This window comes from Haliotis rufescens, unplaced genomic scaffold (genome assembly GCF_023055435.1).
Source record: "Haliotis rufescens isolate VD_foot unplaced genomic scaffold, xgHalRufe1.0.p SCAF_10, whole genome shotgun sequence".
Classification (NCBI taxonomy): Eukaryota; Metazoa; Mollusca; class Gastropoda; order Lepetellida; family Haliotidae; genus Haliotis; species Haliotis rufescens.
In genome coordinates this window covers 40,069,588-40,090,188 of record NW_025963780.1, presented here as the reverse complement: position 1 = coordinate 40,090,188, position 20,601 = coordinate 40,069,588, and the positions used below count along the sequence as shown (strand labels likewise).

General features: G+C 39.6%; 1 protein-coding gene across 1 annotated transcript in view; it reads left to right on the top strand.

The window, feature by feature from the left end:
- The window catches only part of LOC125377408, a 50,379-nt gene extending 29,992 nt beyond the window's left edge, over window positions 1–20,387 (top strand). Inside the window, exon 6 of the mRNA XM_048390551.1 lies at window positions 20,067–20,387. Coding sequence (XP_048246508.1) covers window positions 20,067–20,090 — 24 coding nt within the window. The 3' untranslated portion in view covers window positions 20,091–20,387. The remainder of the gene's footprint in view (window positions 1–20,066) is intronic.
- Window positions 20,388–20,601: the final 214 nt, after the last annotated feature.

Below are 20,601 nucleotides of genomic sequence, written 5' to 3'. Positions count from 1 at the left end.
TTGTAGTGATGGTTGTGTCATCTGTTGTAGTGGTGGTTGTGTCATCTGTTGTAGTGATGGTTGTGTCATCTGTTGTAGTGGTGGTTATGTCATCTGTTGTGATGGTTGTGTCATCTGTTGTTGTGGTAGTTGTGTCATCTGTTGTTGTGGTGGTTATGTCATCTGTTGTAGTGGTGGTTGTGTCATCTGTTGTTGTGGTGGTTATGTCATCTGTTGTAGTGGTGGTTGTGTCATCTGTTGTTGTGGTGGTTATGTCATCTGTTGTAGTGGTGGTTATGTCATCTGTTGTAGTTGTGTCATCTGTTGTGATGGTGTCATCTGTTGTGGATATGGTTGTGTCATCTGTTGTAGTGATGGTTGTGTCATCTGTTGTAGTGGTTGTTGTGTCATCTGTTGTAGTGATGGTTGTGTCATCTGTTGTAGTGGTTGTTGTGTCATCTGTTGTAGTGATGGTTGTGTCATCTGTCGTGGTGGTTGTGTCATCTGTTGTAGTGGTTGTTGTGTCATCTATTGTGGTGAAGGTAGTGTCATCTGTAGTAGTGGTTGAGTCATCTGTTGTGGTGGTTATGTCATCTGTTGTAGTGGTTGTGTCATCTGTGGTGATGGTTGTTTCATCTGTTGTGGTGATGGTTGTGTAATATGCTGCGGTGGTTGTGTCATCTGTTGTAGTGGTGGTTGTGTCATCTACTGTTGTGGTTGTGTCATCTTTTGTAGTGGTGGTTGTGTCACCTACTGTTGTGGTTGTGTCATCTTTTGTAGTGGTGGTTTTGGCATCTGTAGTGATGGTTGTGTCATCTGTTGTGGTGGTGTCATCTGTTGTGGTGATGGTAGTGTTATCTGTAGTAGTGGTTGAGTCATCTGTTGTGGTGGTTATGTCCTCTGTTGTAGTGGTTGTGTCATCTGTTGTAGTTGTGTCATCTGTTGTGATGGTAGTGTCATCTGTTGTAGTGGTTGTGTCATCTGTTGTGGTTGTGTCATCTGGTGTGTTGATGTCATCTGTTGTGGATATGGTTGTGTCATCTGCTGCGGTGGTTGTGTCATCTGCTGCGGTGGTTGTGTCATCTGCTGCGGTGGTTGTGTCATCTGTTGTGGATATGGTTGTGTCATCTGCTGCGGTGGTTGTGTCATCTGCTGCGGTGGTTGTGTCATCTGTTGTAGTGGTGGTTGTGTCATCTGCTGCAGTGTTTGTGTCATCTGTAGTGGTGGTTGTGTCATCTGTTGTTTCCGGCATCGTGGTGGTTGTGTCTTCTGTAGTAATGGTCTCAGCTGTAGTTGTTGGTGTTGCTGGCGTCATGGTGGTTGTGTCTTCTGTAGTAATGGTTTCAGCTGTAGTGGTTGTTGTTGCTGGCGTCATGGTGGTTGTGTCTTCTGTAGTAATGGTTTCAGCTGTAGTGGTTGTTGTTGCCGGCGTCATGGGGGTTGTGTCTTCTGTAGTAATGGTTTCAGCTGTAGTGGATGTTGTTCCCGGCGTGGTGGTGGTTGTGTCTTCTGTAGTAATGGTTTCAGCTGTAGTGGTTGTTGTTGCCGGCGCCGTGGTGGTTGCGTCTTCTGTAGTAATGGTTTCAGCTGTAGTGGTTGTTGTTGCCGGCGTGGTGGTGGTTGTGTCTTCTGTAGTAATGGTTTCAGCTGTAGTGGTTGTTGTTCCAGGTATCGTGGTGGTTGTGTCATCTGCTGCGGTGGTTGTGTCATCTGTTGTAGTGGTGGTTGTGTCATCTGCTGCGGTGGTTGTGTCATCTGTTGTAGTGGTGGTTGTGTCATCTGTTGTTTCTGGCATCGTGGTGGTTGTGTCTTCTGTAGTAATGGTTTCAGCTGTAGTCGTTGTTGTTCCAGGTATCGTGGTGGTGGTTGTGTCTTCTGTAGTAATGGTTTCAGCTGTAGTGGTTGTTGTTGCCGGCGTCGTGGTGGTTGTGTCTTCTGTAGTAATGGTTTCAGCTGTAGTGGTTGTTGTTACCGGCGTCGTGGTGGTTGTGTCTTCTGTAGTAATGGTTTCAGCTGTAGTGGTTGTTGTTTCAGGCGTCGTGGTGGTTGTGTCTTCTGTAGTAATGGTCTCAACTGTAGTTGTTGTTGTTGCCGGCGTCATGGTGGTTGTGTCTTCTGTAGTAATGGTTTCAGCTGTAGTGGTTGTTGCTGCCGGCGCCGTGGTGGTTGTGTCTCCTGTAGTAATGGTTTCAGCTGTAGTGGTTCTTGTTGCCGGCATCATGGTGGTTGTGTCTCCTGTAGTAATGGTTTCAGCTGTAGTGGTTGTTGTTGCCGGCGTCTTGGTGGTTGTGTCATCTGTAGTAATGGTTTCAGCTGTAGTGGTTGTTGTTCCAGGTGTCGTAGTGGTGGTTGTGTCTTCTGTAGTAATGGTTTCAGCTGTAGTGGTTGTTGTTTCAGGTGTCGTGGATGACAAAGCTACATTTGACGCTGAGTGTGTTGTTAATGTTGAATAATAGATTCCTGAAAAAAATCATTTGTATTGCAACATTATAGTGATGTTTTAGGCTTACATAATAACTCAAGAACAAAGTGTACATGAATGAAAGCTTATTGAAAGTTGATGGGAATATTAGAAATATTCCAGCAATATCACGGCAGAGGACACCAGAAATGGGCTCTACACATTGTACCCATGTCAGGAATCGAACCCGGGTCTTCAGCGTGACGAGCTAACACTTTAACCACTAGGCTACCTGACCACCCCTGATCAACAGAAGTGACACAGAAGGGTCATAACTCGTAATTGCCACTGGTTGCGCTACGATCGAGCCAGAAATTCCAGCCTAGTTCGGCAATGGTGGAAACTGGACTTTTACAGTCAGTTAACTCCCTTGCCTCAGGAAGATGCAGTTTCCTGATGAGCAGATATTTGAATCTGCCAAGCAAAGGTGTGACTTACCTGTACACATGGTTCTGAAGACGTAATCCTTCATCCTCTGCAGCTCACTGAGATGTTGGCCCTTCATGCAGTTGAGGGAAGATGGGGTGGAGGCAATGGCTTCAATCTCCACCACATCTGCATCTTGGACTCCAATGACAAAGATACGTGTACCACCTGCCTTGATCCCATCAGCCATTGTGATGGTCATCGATGACATAGCATTTGATGCCGAGTCAGTGATGAGGATGGCAACATTGGGAACATCTGGCCTGTCTCCTGCTGCCTCCACAAACACCTGTCTCACAGCCCACAAACCCAGAGCGATATTGGTGATGGTTCCAGTCTGATACTGGACGGCACCGATGGCGCTGATGATGGCCTCTCTGTTGGAATAGGTATTCAGGGAGAACTCTATATTCATGTTCATATCAAATGTGATGAGTGCGACTCTCACCTTCCCATCGTCAATGCTGGCTTCCTGGAGGATGTGGGTCAGAAGTGTTTCTGTAAGGTCAGGTTCTGCTGCCCCAATTTGAGAACGAATCAAAAACACCACATCTAATGAGGATGCTGAACAGTCTTCAAACACGACTGAAATGAAGTGATTACCAAGTGTAATAAAAATATCACTGCATTGGAAGAATAATTTAGATGGATATTTGATTTGGGAATAGGAGGACTAAACAATGTCATCGACCAAGGCTAACATGTCTATAAATTGATTCTATTTTTCAGAGAAGACAGTGGTTAAATGGTGTTAATAAAAAATAATAAAATGAAGACCAGAGACCCTCCTGAAACTGCAACATACTACACTTGCCAACTCTTATAGACTTGCATGGGTTGAATTGGATATATTTGTTTCAGGATCTGTACGATAGACTAATGTACCATATTCGACATAATAAGCGCCCTGTTCTAATAAGCGCCCACGGCAATATTTGCTCTAAATATATTGGCTAGTGAACAATCCCAATTAGCACCCCTTCCTATTGATCATTGTTGATCAATGTACACAAGACTTATTTATTCGCATATAATACGCACTCGTGTGTTATATGCACCCTTAATTATGGGCGATCAAATTCTGGGAAAATATATCTGTCGTATATAAACATTTCAGGCTGTCTGCATAAACCACGAAATTTATCTTTCAATTCTGTATTTTTCACCAAAATAATATTCTAATGAGAGCCCCCTTTTTCTAATTTTGAGAGCCCCAAGGGCGCTTATTATGTGATAATGTCGAATACGGTATATGTATGTGTGATGTGGCTAAGCAGGGATATATCTAGGATTCCAAACTTGGTTCCCTTGGCAGGCAAATTGGCACATTATCAATTTGCTTGTTCAACAGTGAATGGTATCTTAACACTGCATTCAATCCAATAATGTTAATCTAAGAAGCATTTCAGCCCCTTCCTCTTTGTGAAGTAAAAGTCAAATTTACAAAGCCATAATATTAGTTCTAACTATATAAAAAAGAATTGGACATTTTTAATTCCAATATGGATTATTGCTGATTACAGCAACAGCTCCACTCAACTGTCTTTACTTGTGGACCATCTCTGTGGTCTCATGGTGGAGCATCCCTTGCCGCGTTATACCAAAAGACATTAAAAGATGGTACTTGTTGTTACCCTGCCTGACGCTCAGCGTTAATGGGCTAAAACAAGGACTGGTCGGCTCTGAGTCAGTATACTGTGTCTGAGTGGGGTATAAAATCGGCATCAGTCCGGACTAGTACAAGCAGCCACACACACGCTTGCATGCACTTCGCTATATAAGTGCAATGATTTTGGACGCGACATTAAATCCCATTTCACCTCACCTTTGCTTCAGAATATCCACGACACATTTGTCAGGTAAGGAGCCTAGTTAAGGTCAAGATATATTACTTACTACCAGCCGCCCCACTTCACATCATTTAAACGTACCCAAGTACCAGATAAAGAGCAGTGCCATATATTTTCGTTTTTTAATTACTTGATGATCAAATAAATAGTCTAACCAACAGTCATTCTTAATGAATTACACCTTACAATTACAATTAATTAGTAATTAATTTATTGTGGCCTGGAACATATCAAATGTATGCAGTGTATATCATATCTTTGAATCATTATTACCTACGAGGGCAAACATGTCAGGGTTCATAAAAATCTTATGTACCCAGGGGTGATATCACAACACGAGACAACAGTGTATTGTTTCAGTCATCCGAATGGCATTGTTGATGTCAGTCAAATCTTATTGTGACGTGACTTGCTGTCCTCATAGGTAAACTCTAAAATATAGGTAAACACTAAAATATATATAAACACTAAAATAGAGGTAAACACTAAAACATAGGTAAACACTAAATATAGGTAAACACTAAAATATAGGTTAACTCTAAAATATAGGTAAACACTAAAATATAGGTAAACACTAAATATAGGTAAACACTAAAATATAGGTTAACTCTAAAGTATAGGTAAACACTAAAATATAGGTAAACACTAAAATATAGGTAAACACTAAAACATAGGTAAACACTAAATATAGGTAAACACTAAAATATAGGTAAACACTAAAATATAGGTAAACACTAAAACATAGGTAAACACTAAATATAGGTAAACACTAAAATATAGGTAAACACTAAAATATAGGTAAACACTTCTTCGGTAATAAATAGAACATTATATTAATGTTTTTTGTCATACTATGTTTACGACACTCATGCCTAAATTCCGGTATTTAGACACTCGTATTAATCATAGTATGACATGAACATTCACATTATATCCTCTATATATGTGTATGTCTTATAAAGGTTTAGCTTGAGGGCATGTAGGGGATATGTTAGTGCCAACTTGAGTTACTTGTGTGTCCTGCAAGGGAGTGTTACCATTCTGTATGTAATGCAAACACAGTTCCATTTGTAACTTACCCTCCAGCGGTGTGAAGGCAGGCAGAGATGCATGCACTTCTCCTGAAAGTAGAAAATATGACTAATAGTCAGTGTGATCAATGATGTGTTAGTGTGTAGTTTAACACCACAGGTAACAATATTCAAGCAATATTCCAGCACTATGACAGCAGCCTGTACATACTCAGGTCTGTGCCCAAACCAGTGATTGACATCATGAGCAACATCTCAGCAGTCAGGGTATGATGAAATGCAATCAAGTCACAAAGCCTGATCACCATATCAGATGAGTCTCTCTAAAAAACATCCAAGGCCCAGACAGCTAAACCTTCATGAAGATGTGTTAAAAGGGACTATGATATGACTTGGATGTATCAAAGAAACTTTGGCAATGAAGAAAGTATCAGCTTGTTAGGTTCCAAAGCTTCTTACATATGATAAAAGACTCACCAGGCACAACATGTCTTATGATAATCAAGCTCTGTTTGAAGCTGATCCAGAAGATTCTTGCAACAATTTGTGACTATGGATGAAACCTGGGTTTACCACTTCCTGTCTGAGTCCAAACAACAGTCAAAACATTGGAAGCATTTGACAGCACCACCACCAAAGGAGGCAAAGACTGTCCCACCATCTCAAAAGGTTACGGCCTTCATGTTTAGTGATGCCAAACTGTCATCAAGCTGGACTATCTTCCAAAAGACGGGACAATGAAAGGACCATGGTAGCTGCACTCTTGAGGCAAATATGGGATGAAATTAAGACCAAGACATGTGGGAAACTGACAAAAGATGTGCTGTTCCATCAGGACAATGCACCAGTGCACAAATCAGTCATTGCCATAGCTACAAGTGTGGGGCTTTAAGCTCTTGAGTCTACTCTCCTAATCTGTCTCTGTCAGACCATTTTGATTTGAACCATGATGTCATACCAGCTGTGGAGAACATTTTGGACAGTGAGTGAGTGAGTGAGTGAGTTAAGATTTAAAGTCACATCCACAATAATTCAGCCATATCGTGACTAAATCAAGTTGTACAGTAATAATACATAAATATAGACATTAAAATCTGTCGACAAAGGGCAGTAAAAGCATCAGATTATCACAGGTATAGATTTAAAAACTAGTATGTTACCATAAAAATGTGACTTTTCGGAACAATACATTATAAAAATTGGCTAGAGATGACAAGCAACCAAAGTTAAGCCACCATACAAGGGACCACGGGGACGTTCAAGAGTAGGACTTCTATAAAACTGGGATCAAATCCCTCCAACATCGTTGCCAAAGTGTATCAATGTGGAAGGGAATTATATTGAAATTTATCATTTTAATGTCTTTAGGTCAAGTCTTTCTATGTGAGTTTCAGAACTTATCAATCACCCCTCGTACAACAAGGCATCTCTCAGCCAAGGATAGTTTGGCTGACAACTGTATTTAAACTTGACTGTCGATTACTGACAACACTGCACTAAGTATGTGTATCATCTGTCCCGTGTCATGAGGTGCAGGTATTGATGTAACAATATGGGAATACACATGGGAAATCATTCTCTACGTAACCCAATCCTAGCAGCTGTGAAACTCATCCCCAGAATCCTGTATTGTGTAGGTAACAAAAAGAGTTTGAGAAGTATTTTTTCAAAGGGAGACTCCCCTGTGGGGATTCTGAGTTAGAATAGGTCACCAGCAACCTATGCTGGTCTTAAGAATAGGTCCCCAGCAACCTGTGCTAGTCGTAAGAATAGGTCCCCAGCAACCTATGCTGGTCGTAAGAATAGGTCCCCAGCAACCTATGCTGGTCGTAAGAATAGGTCCCCAGCAACCTATGCTGGTCGTAAGAATAGGTCCCCAGCAACCTATGCTGGTCGTAAGAATAGGTCCCCAGCAACCTATGCTGGTCGTAAGAATAGGTCCCCAGCAACCTATGCTAGTCGTAAGAATAGGTCCCCAGCAACCTATGCAAAATAATGACACATGATCATTCTTGGAGTAAATATCACTCCTTCACGTTTGTTACTCTCTATTTTCATCATAAACAGTACATTTTTTATTTAACTCATCACAATTTATTATTTGACCAGCGTGTATTCTTTTGCTTCTAACAGCAGTCTCGTAAATTTCAAGTTGATTTTGTATAGTTGTTGTCATCATAACCATCATATTATCATTATAGTAATTATGATCATTACCGTATTTTCTTGAGTATAGTGCGCACCCATGTATAATGCGCACCCCCCTCTAGCGGGTTCAATATTTTGCGCACTATACTCAAGAAAATACGGTACTCGTATCGTAATTATTATCAACGAGTGCTGCGTTAAACAACACAAAAATTGATGAAAATAAATTGAAATGCAGTGAAACTGGTTGACTGTCAAATAATACCGAGCTTTATTATATACTTCAGTGTGAGGAGACTGAGTTTTCTGAAGTTGAGAAAAGTGATATTTTCATTGCAGTGAACATAACATTTGATATTTCACTGCAGTGAACATAATTCTTGATATTTCACTGCAGTGAACATAACACTTGATATCTCACTGCAGTGAACAAAACACTTGATATTTCACTGCAGTGAACATAACACTTGATATCTCACTGCAGTGAACAAAACACGATATTACCACTGCAGTGAACATAACCCTTCATATTTCACTGCAGTGAACATAACATTTGATATCTCACTGCAGCGAACAAAACACAATATTTCCACTGCAGTGAACATAACACTTGATATTTCACTGCAGTGAACATATATAACACTTGATATCTCACTGCTGTGAACATAACACTTGATATCCACTGCAGTGAACACAACACTTCATATCTCACTGCAGTGAACATATATAACACTTGATATCTCACTGCAGTGAACATAACATTTGATATCTCACTGCAGCGAACATAACACAATATTTCCACTGCAGTGAACATAACCCTTCATATTTCACTGCAGTGAACATAGCATTTGATATCTCACTGCAGCGAACATAACACAATATTTCCACTGCAGTGAACATAACACTTCATATTTCACTGCAGTGAACATAACACTTCATATTTCACTGCTGTGAACATAACACTTTTACGGAACTATTATCATACAAGACTTACCTCCCCTTATATTGTCTCCCTTTATCATAGATGTCAAGCCCGTACATAAACTGTTGACGTCCTTTTTACTTTAGTTCCACATTGACAAGGCAAAATAATGACAGATGGCCATTTATGGAGTAAATATCACTTCTTGTCCTTTGTTATTCTCTCGAATATATTTTGTTATAAACTGTTAATTTCACATTTAACTTGTCGATCGAGACTGTTCGTTTCGCAAAGCGCCATTTTTGTTACTTGAGTCTAGAAAAGCGTGTATTCTTTCACTTCCAACAGTGGTCTCCTAGTTTTCAAGAATATTATTTGTTAAAGTTGACTTTGTATATAAGCATATCCAAATGTATGTTAAAGAATTTTATTGACCACAGGTATTTTTTGTTACTTTTGATTTTTTAAGATGTTTTTAACACAGAGCTACTTTTTAAATTGCAATAACAAGGGATGGTGAACGTCCCTGTGTGCTAGGTAGGGAGAATTTATGTTTCAAGGTTTTACATTTGTTATGACATAATTAAATTTTTCGGTAGACAACTACACAAAATGTATATTATAAATAGGATATTCCATGTGCCGAGGACCCGTGAAGGTCCGGGGTAGAATAGGTCTTCAGCAACCGTAAAAGGCGACTATGCTTGGCGTAAAAGGCGACAAACGGGATCGGGTGGTCAGGCTTGCTGACTTGGTTGATGCATGTCATCGATCCCAATTGCGTGGATCGATGTTCATGATGTCAATCACTGGATTGTCTGGTCTAGACCCGATTATTTACAGACTATGGTCATATAGCTGGAATACTGCTGAGTGCGGCGTGAAATAACAAACCAACCAACCATGTGCCGAGTGAAATATCTTGTTTCTTTCATTGAGTGACAGGGGAAAGGTTATATTTTCATGAGTGTTGTATAAACATATATCCGTTTTCTGCCTGTTATGTCTTTTACCCAAAATAAATGGTTTGTACATCCTCCACCTCTAAATGATATTCCACTGAATGAAGGTGAGCTTCTGAATCTGTGGCACTGTGGTTACTTTAAAGTTTCCTGTCTTGATTGCTCTACTTAACACTGAATTATAAACAACACATGCACCTGCTGAGTGAGTGAGTGATAATTGGGGCACAGTGATGATAAATTTGATGATGATTATGATGATTATGATGTTCATACATGATTACTATGACAATGATGATGATGATTATTATTATCATTACTTTGACAATGATGATGATGATGATGAAGAAGATTACTATGATGATGATGATGAAGATTACTATGATGATGATGATGATGAAGAAGATTACTATGATGATGATGAAGATTACTATGATGATGATGAAGAATACTATGATGATGATGATGAATATTACTATGATGATGATGATGATGAAGAATACTATGATGATGATGATGATGATGATGAAGATTACTATGATGATGATGATAAAGATTACTATGATGATGATGAAAAATACTATGATGATGATGATGAAGATTACTATGATGATGATGAAGATTACTATGATGATGATGATGATGATGAAGAATACTATGATGATGATGATAAAGATTTCTATGATGATGATGAAGAATACTATGATGATGATGATGAAGATTACTATGATGATGATGAAGATTACTATGATGATGATGATGATGATGAAGAATACTATGATGATGATGATAAAGATTACTATGATGATGATGATGATGAAGATTACTATGATGATGATGAAGATTACTATGATGATGATGATGAAGAATACTATGATGATGATGATGATGATGAAGAATACTATGATGATGATGAAGATTACTATGATGATGATGATGAAGAATACTATGATGATGATGAAGATTACTATGATGATGATGATGATGATGAAGATTATTATGATGATGATGATGATGAAGAATACTATGATGATGATGATGATGAAGATTACTATGATGATGATGATGAAGAATACTGTGATGATGATGATGATGAAGATGATGATGCATCACAGTGATGATGATAATGAAGATGATTACTATGACTGATGATGACTGTTTTGGGCATCACAATACTTCTAATGATGGTGTGTCGGTACTTACCTATGTGCCCGGGTTTGTTAAGACACCAGAATGTCCAAAATAATACACAGATCTTCATCGCAGAGATCTTTCATCAGAGAGATTCTGAATCCTGCTATTCCCCGTCAGAACAGGCTGGTCACAACCATGGTGGAGAGTGTAACACACTAATATTGTCTCTGTGGTTGTTATGTATTTCTTACCACCTGTAATCAATACCTTTGATGTACATGTACTAGCGCTTGACTTGTAATTACCGTAATTCTTTAAAAACTCCTCTTTTGATTGGATACTATGTGCAACACTGATGATTTTTTATTTAAATATGTATTGATAACTGATATTCTACCATGAATTTGGAAATTACTTTGCAGAAGCTAATATTCATAGAAAAGAACTTTTTTCAGTCATTGTCAGTAGGCATATTTAAATATAATAATTATATCCACAATTACAGGTTACAAAATGCAAAGTTGCAGTTACTACAATATTCAAAGGATGTGTGGAAACACACACTAAATTTAACATTTGAAAACCTCACGCTACGCGTTCAGTTCCAAATTCAATTTAGCGCAGTTAAATCTACAGGTAACCTAGCTCTATATTGAAAACACAGTATGTTTATCTCCTAAATATTCAAACTCTTTTTGTCCTTTTCTTTTTTATCATTTAATTTAATGTAGGTGGTCTTAAATTAATTTTTTGAAATTTCAACTTTATTATTCCGAATTAATTTGCTATCATTAAGGCCAGAGATTATTTACTTGTTTTATGGAAATTTGTTTTTAAAATCAAGATGCAGATGGGGAAAAACAAAGAAAAAAGAGAATGTGTTCAGGTGCTCAAAGGGAGACAAGGGCGGTCGGGTAGCCTAGTGGTTAAAGCGTTCGCTCGTCATGCCGAAGACCCGGGTTCGATTCCCGACATGGGTACAATGTGTGAAGCCCATTTCTGGTGTACCCCGCCGTGATATTGCTTGAATATTGCTAAAAGCGGCGTAAAACCATACTCACTCACTCACTCATAGGGAGACAAACAAGAATTAAAAAAAAATGCCATCCACTAAATCTCTAGGGGTCACATTTCGCGTCCTCAAATAACCCACCCTTGTTTTTCATTAACCAGTTTGATTTGCTATGCTACTCAGTAGTAACGAACCAATCAGAATGTGAGTTAAAAACCAGCGTCAATGTTGGGTTGACGAAATCAACAACATGGCAACCAGTCCCAATGATTAGGATCGTCTATGAGAAATTCAACATTGAAAATATTTTACTGATATGGAAAAGACAGCTATCAAGGATCGCTGTGATGGAAAGGGTGTCTTTGTGTTTATTAAAACTGGCAGTGGCAAGTCCCTTGCCCGTATTTGAATGGTCTGTAAAATGTTCATGATCCTGAGACCTATGGGAATTGATCCAAGGGTTGGTGGCCCTGGAGTGAGTGAGTGAGTGAGTGAGTACGGTTTCAGCAGGTTGTGGGCCTGATAGCAACAAACACATCACGCTGAAGATCGATGCGGCTCTGGACGCCAAAGGGCCACAACTCCAGCCCAGGACAGATTAGCAGAACGATATCGGTTGCAAACTGTCACTCAGATAAGTGAGAGGATAAGAGTGAGTGAGTGAGTGAGTATGGTTTTACGCCGCTTTTAGCAATATTCCAGCAATATCACGGCGGGGGGACACCAGAAATGGGCTTCACACATTGTTCCCATGTCGGGAATTGAACCCGGGTCTTCAGCGTGATGAGCGAAAGCTTTAACCACTAGGCTACCCAACCACCCCTGTTGGCCTTGGAGATATCGAGGATAAAAAAAATGCAGTTATGAATCGAAGTGATGTCTGTCACATATATCACGCTTCCATTATTGTCACTGTATTTGTTTGGAATCGGTCAAACTTTCCTTTTTCTTTTAGAAAATCGAGTTTATCAGATGCAGAAACTTCACAAACTGTCTTGTTCTTAACTACTGAAAGTAACCATCATGTGCAAGGAGGTTGAAATATCATTTTTTGTTTTTCAATGTAGCATTTATGAAAACAATTACGGTAGATGATACGACATGCAAGTTTGGCTCTCTTGAACTGGTGTACAAGCTTGAAATGATAAATGCTTAAACCCCTGGGAAAACAATGCTCTTCGTACTCCAGCGATTCTCCTGACAGCATGTTAATTACAATGCCTATGTATTGATCATCACCATGTAGTCCACAGCAGTGTCTCCTCCTTGTCTACAGTACATACTTGAACTGTCACGATTACACACAACTGGTTACATTACGAACCGGTATTCATAATTCTAATTATAATTAAAGATCATTTCCAGTTTCTTTTATGAAACTTTTAATATTGATATTGTTACGATCAGTTCTATTTATTATAAAATGGTCATAAAAATACACTGAATGATGTAAATCCCATAATGATGGTTTTCAACAACAACCTCATCGCTGTAAGACGGATCGGGACATCTCACATTGTTGAAAATAAAACAAGATTTTTTTGCTCATAATTTATTCCTTCATCACCTGTCTTTGTCATAGAGATTGTAAAATAAATGAAATAATAAAGATAATGAATAACTACAGTAAATTACATATATTACGAACACCCTTATAACAAACTGTTGGTTTTTTCATCCTTGGCATTTGCTGTATGTATGATGTATATATGTTGTATATACAATATATGCTTATGACCGTAATAATGTAACAGATGTTATATTTGGGATAACACTTTCTGAGTAAAGTACAGTTTCTCGTACTTTTTGGGGGTTGAGTCCTGTCCGGGATTCGAACACAATCTGCCAGAGTCAGGCTCCTAATCGCCAACACACAAAGTCAGCTATCTAACCCACTCAGCCACCGAGGCTTCAACAAAAAGGAGAATTAGTTATAACCATAGTTCACTGTGTACATATTTTCTAAATCTAATGCATAGACAGGTGACCAGTGTTAACCCTGGTTGCACAGTAGACTTGATGTTATGTAGAATGAACACTGAAGTCATGAAAGTGAGGCAGTTTTCATTCATTTTATATCTTCCAAATAAGGCACACATTTCTTGGAATCAGAATGACAAGCTTCGTTTATGCTCTCGCACATCTTTCATAACCGGGGACGTCGAGGTAGCCAAGTGGTTCAAGCATTCGTTCTTCACACCAAAGTCCTGTGTTTGAATCCCCACATGGGTACAATATGTGAAGCCTTTTTCTTTTGTCACTCGTCATGATGTTGCTGGAATATTGCTAAAAGTGGCGTAAAACATCACTCACTCACTTTCATATGCATCAATTTGATTCATCATAAATTCAGGGCACAGGTGGCCTACTCATCAAAGGCACTGCAATTAGCTGTGCAGAGTTGCATCCCTTTGGCATGCCAGAGAACCCATGTGAGCCAACCCAATCTTATTAAAATCAGATCTAGGTTCTCGCTGCCGCAAAACAAAGATCTGAGGACATCCCATTATGGGTCACGTCAGAACAACCTTTCGCAAACTTTGACCGACCACTGAAACGACAAACAAGAAGTCGCATCAGCCAATTAGAAAGCAGCTTTCTCGAGCTATAGTTTCAACCTGGCGACTTCCATTTCAGACTATGCTTAAATAATATGTTGACACAGTTCTTGATTAAAATTTTGAAAACTGAACAAACAAACATTCCGGAATGTCTAATATATGGTTGAGATTGTATAGCAGTGCTTCCCAAGTACTGTGCAATGCGTCCTCCGTTCAAATGTTTATCCCACGAAAGCGAGAGATAGATGATAATTTTGACGGAATACCCCGTGTTAATGTTTTCGAGGCTGCATGGTTAGAAAAAACATTCCGACTGTCACTTTCATGATCTGGTAAGCAACGCTTTGATTGGTCGGATGAAAGGTCGTAATGGGATGTCCTCAGATCTTTGATTAGCGATAGCAAGAACTCAGATCTGATTTTAACGAGATAGGAGCCAACCTGGTTCACCTTGATTATGTTTCTAAATTTGTCAGCATGTTACCCATGCTAGGAGGTTCAGAAAATGTCTGAAACCTCAATCATTTCTGGCTTTCCTCCCACATTCAGGTGACACGTGATAAGGATTAATAATTACATGTAAAACAGAACCTGATGTAATGAATGTCAGTTGGTCATTGTGGAGTGAGTTGCTCTGTTTGAACTAATTTACCTGGTAATGTAGATGTTTTGAATATTTTGATACAATGAAAACATACAGTTAATCAGATACAAACCAGTTTCAGTAAGACAAAAAACCAGTTCAATATTTTCAAACAATGACGTCCCTAGTTCATTTCTCTGGCAATATTGTTTTTCTCGTCAATTCTTTGACAAAATGGTCGAGTATTGTTTCTAAGGTATTTAGTAATTGAAATGCATTTTTGTTGTTGCTGATCATTAATCGTTGTGTAATCTTTAGCTCACCAGATCTGGTAGAATAGGAATGGTTTTGCTTAAGATTTCTGCTAAGTGCATATGATGTCATCATTTCCATATTTAATATGGGTTCAATCTCATTAAAATCAGATCTTAGTTCTCGCTACCGCTAAACAAAGATCTGAGGACATCCCATTAGGGGTCACGTCAGAACGACCTTTCAGCCGACCAATCAAGGCGTCGCTTACCAGATCATGAAAGTGACAGTCGGAATGTGATTTCTAATCATGCAGCCTCGAAAACTTTAAAACAGGGTATTCCGAATGATAATTACGGGTTTAACGACTGAATCTATACATTCTAGACCATATATTAGCCATTCGAGAAAGTTCTTTTGTTCAGGTTACAAATTTTTAAGCGTGATTGTCAAAATATGTTTCGAAGCATAGTCGCCAATTTGAAATTAGTGCCGTAAAGCACGAGAAAGCTGCCTTCTGATTGGCTAAAGATGAGAATGAATGGTCCTGCTCCTGATTAGAGGTGGGAATGAATGGTCCTGCTCCTGATTAGAGGTGGGAATGAATGGTCCTGCTCCTGATTAGAGGTAGGAATAATGGTCCTGCTCCTGATTAGAGGTAGGAATGAATGGTCCTGCTCCTGATTAGAGGTAGGAATAATGGTCCTGCTCCTGATTAAAGGTGGGAATGAATGGTCCTGCTCCTGATTAAAGGTGGGAATGAATGGTCCTGCTCCTGATTAGAGGTAGGAATGAATGGTCCTGCTCCTGATTAGAGGTAGGAATGAATGGTCCTGCTCCTGATTAAAGGTGGGAATGAATGGTCCTGCTCCTGATTAAAGGTGGGAATGAATGGTCCTGCTCCTGATTAAAGGTGGGAATGAATGGTCCTGCTCCTGATTAAAGGTGGGAATGAATGGACCTGCTCCTGATTAGAGGTGGGAATGAATGGTCCTGCTCCTGATTAAAGGTAGGAATAATGGTCCTGCTCCTGATTAGAGGTAGGAATGAATGGTCCTGCTCCTGATTACAGGTAGGAATAATGGTCCTGCTCCTGATTAGAGGTAGGAATGAATGGTCCTGCTCCTGATTAAAGGTGGGAATGAATGGTCCTGCTCCTGATTAGAGGTAGGAATGAATGGTCCTGCTCCTGATTAGAGGTAGGAATGAATGGTCCTGCTCCTGATTAGAGGTAGGAATGAATGGTCCTGCTCCTGATTAGAGGTAGGAATGAATGGTCCTGCTCCTGATTAGAGGTAGGAATAAATGGTCCTGCTCCTGATTAGAGGTAGGAATGAATGGTCCTGCTCCTGATTAAAGGTGGGAATGAATGGTCCTGCTCCTGATTAGAGGTAGGAATGAATGGTCCTGCTCCTGATTAGAGGTAGGAATGAATGGTCCTGCTCCTGATTAAAGGTGGGAATAATGGTCTTGCTCTTGATTAAAGGTGGGAATGAATGGTCCTGCTCCTGATTAAAGGAGGGAATGAATGGTCCTGCTCCTGATTAAAGGTGGGAATGAATGGTCCTGCTCCTGATTAAAGGTGGGAATGAATGGTCCTGCTCCTGATTAAAGGTGGGAATGAATGGTCCTGCTCCTGATTAAAGGTGGGAATGAATGGTCCTGCTCCTGATTAAAGGTGGGAATGAATGGTCCTGCTCCTGATTAAAGGTAGGAATGAATGGTCCTGCTCCTGATTAGAGGTAGGAATAATGGTCCTGCTCCTGATTAAAGGTGAGAATGACTGGTCCTGCTCCTGATTAAAGGTGGGAATGAATGGTCCTGCTCCTGATTTTCCATGCAGACATCTTTCTCATCAGTTAATAACAGTTTCAAGTACAAGGTAGAAAATACTAGGGCATACTTTCTTCTACAACCCATAGAAACTGAATGATAGCCCAGGACAGAGGGCAAGGCTCACACATTCTTGAAAAGGCCTTGAACTTGCAGTCAGATTTTGGTTGTTGTTTAAAGCTGCACTCAGCAATAATCCTGCTTTATGGTGGCGGTCTGTAACTATAATCGGGTCTGGATATATTTCTAGTGGGAAAGTTTTGGAGAATTGAGGGAAAAGCTACTTCTGATAGTGCATGTAATTCAAGCGACAATATTAATTCCATAATAATAAGAAATCTTTTCTAAAAGCAGTTGGTTGTATGATTACGACTTTATCATAAGCATTTCTTTATGGATCACAATACTAAATGAACACCAGGGCCCACTTGCACAAAGCGATCTTAGCGCTAAGATGATCTTAACTCCCATACTTTAGCATAGGCTTACAATAGTCTTAGCGCTAAGATCGCTTTGTGCAAGTGGGCCCAGGTGTTTTAGAAAAGGTGAGCGTATCCTGCCCCACCAGTGGCACCTTGAATCAGGGATTTATCAAGGATTCCAAAATAAGTTTCTTTGGCAGGCAAACTTGGGAAAAATTGGGTGAATTTGTTCAAAACTTGATTATTTTTTGCTGTTCATATTTTCGTAAATTCTGAGGAAATAAGAAATGTTTAATTCAAATTGGGTCATTTTTACTGTCATTTTCTGCAGATTTGGAACAAAAAATTGGCATCTGAGCAGGTCTTGCTAAATACCCGACCTATTACAAACACATGCAAACGCATGTCAATTGTTCACCTGAAACACTGGCAGACAACTTTCTTATGTGTTCTAACTATCCTCAAGAAAACTATATAATACAAATTTGAAGGAACTCATATAGGTGAGCTACAGAGATTCTTCAGTCTATATGTGTTTTAGAGTTGTTTTAATGACATTACTTAACATACAAAGTAATTGTTACATGTTTTAACATTTTATGTATTTTGTTATTCACTCCTCAAAAACCTTCAAAACACTCAACAATTGGTGTTCCTTGAGTGCATTTCTGCACAATTATCAGAGTACATTGTCGAACAAAGAAACAATGCATGGCTCAATAGTGGCACCAGCAGAGCGATTCTTGCTGCATTAACACTATCGATCAGGGTCACAGTCAGAGGCATTTTGCATATCGGTCGAAGTGAAATGTTCACAATGTACATTGACTGTCTTGCAAACAAAAAGGATAAAACATAATTATTAGTGCCCACACATGCATTTTGTTGATTTTCAATGCTGATTGGTCAGTTGAAGTAACATGACGTCGCACTGCTGGATTGTTCAGTACAACTAACAGAAAAACTACCCGTATCTCAAATAGGTTTCCACAGTATGTTTAACTGTAGATTAAGTACCCCTTATTCTAATTCAGATCTGAGCGCTTTACCTCAAGTTTATCTCCATTCTACCATGACGAAAATACTATGAAAATGGTGCTCTTTTGGAACACATATGTTGGTTGGTTGGTTTGTTGTTTTACGTCGCACTCAGTAATATTCCAGCTATATGACGGCAGTCTGTAAATAATCGATTCTGGACTAGACAATCCAGTGATTGATATCATGAGCATCGGTCCACGCATTGGGATCAATGACATGCATCAACCAAGTCAGCGAGTCTGACCACCCGATCCTGTTAAGTCGCCTTTCACGACAAGCATAGTCGCCTTTTACGGCAAGCATGGGTTGCTGAAGAGGGAACACATATGTACCATTGAGGCATGGTTGTTCCAGTAAATGGCAAGTAAGGGCAAAGGCAAGTAAAGTCAACATAGAAACTTTGCAAATACTTCACCAAAATAAAATTTGAAAAACGGAAATAGTGTAAAACAGACGATAAAAAATGACAGCCCATATCATCCCCAAAACGAAAGATTCTGCCACTGAGGGGATTCCCCTTACTGGGGTTAAAACGGGTTCCCTGCGTTGATGTCCTGTGCGATTTCAACAAACATGACGATCTGACTGCTGCCCAGTTACATCTTTTTTCAGTCTCCTCATCCATTTGATTACTGTGTCCACACCTTATGTCACCTTGGTAACAACACTGACGATGCCTTCAGTTGTATACTCAGGGGATTAATCCCTGACAGGCATAAATTGTGTGGATTGTGTGGCAGAGGGCAATAGTGTTTTATTTCTCAAACAAGATGTTAGTACGCTATAGAACGCTAGTTACCGCTTAATTGTTATTTTAATTATTAACAATGTCAAGATCAAAGGTCATTTCACACATTTAGCAACGTATGCTATAATGCAATGTTGTTATTTTTGTTGGATTAACAGAAATAGCAGAAACAGTATGTGCATAGTTGCTGAGAATCACAAGATAGATAAACATGCCAAACCTATCAGCCAATGAAAACAGTTGAAGTGCAGGTAGCTTGCAAATACATTTGTTTTAGAATCCGAATACGGAGCTTGTGATTTCAGCACTTCCCCTTGGACATTTAAATACTTTCTACGATTATTATGATTTCTCTCTCTCATGAATTGATTAAATCTGTCTAGGAAAACCGCAATCATTTTTTCCCCTTTACTTGCCCTTAAAGGTACAATTCTTTGTGCACAGATACATCCCATAAACATGCCACAAACCTGTTGTCATGAGTTTGAATCCTGGTAAAATCGCCCTAAAATATGTTTCTTGCTTTATCTTTTCAATTCCAGTTCTTTTGGGTTTATCACAGTAGTAAACATCTAAGATCCACATCACTTCAAGCTTTACTCCTACATAAAGCTGACTTTGTGTCATACGACTCATATACTTCAGTGTTAAACCCATCTCACTCACTCACTCACTCATAATGGCCTTGTTCTGTGTTTCAGGTGCAGCTTCTTTCAGAAGCATGATGGATGTACCCAATACACAGGAATAGGACTGCTATGGAGTCATGAGAAAGAACTGTCATCAGATATGTATGTGTCTTCATTTCCATAACCCAAAGGATTTGTGGATGAACAGGTTCCAAGTTCCCCATGTTCTCTCTCATTTGGAACAGAATACCGGTAGATCTCAAGTACCCCCTGGGTGATGTCTCAGTGGGGATTCTGAGGTAGAGAATATCTGCAGTACACATGCTTGTCTCCTCATGCAATGACAGAACAGGTCCCCAGTACCCCATGCTTGTCTCTGTGTGGGTATACCAGGACAGAGTAGGTCCCCAGTACCCCATGCTTGTCTCTGTGTGGGTATACCAGGGCAGAGTAGGTCCCCAGTACCCCATGCTTGTCTCTGTGTGGGTATACCAGGGTAGAGTAGGTCCCCAGTACCCCATGCTTGTCTCCTCATGCACTGACAGAACAGGTCCCCAGTACCCCATGCTTGTCTCTGTGTGGGTATACCAGGGCAGAGTAGGTCCCC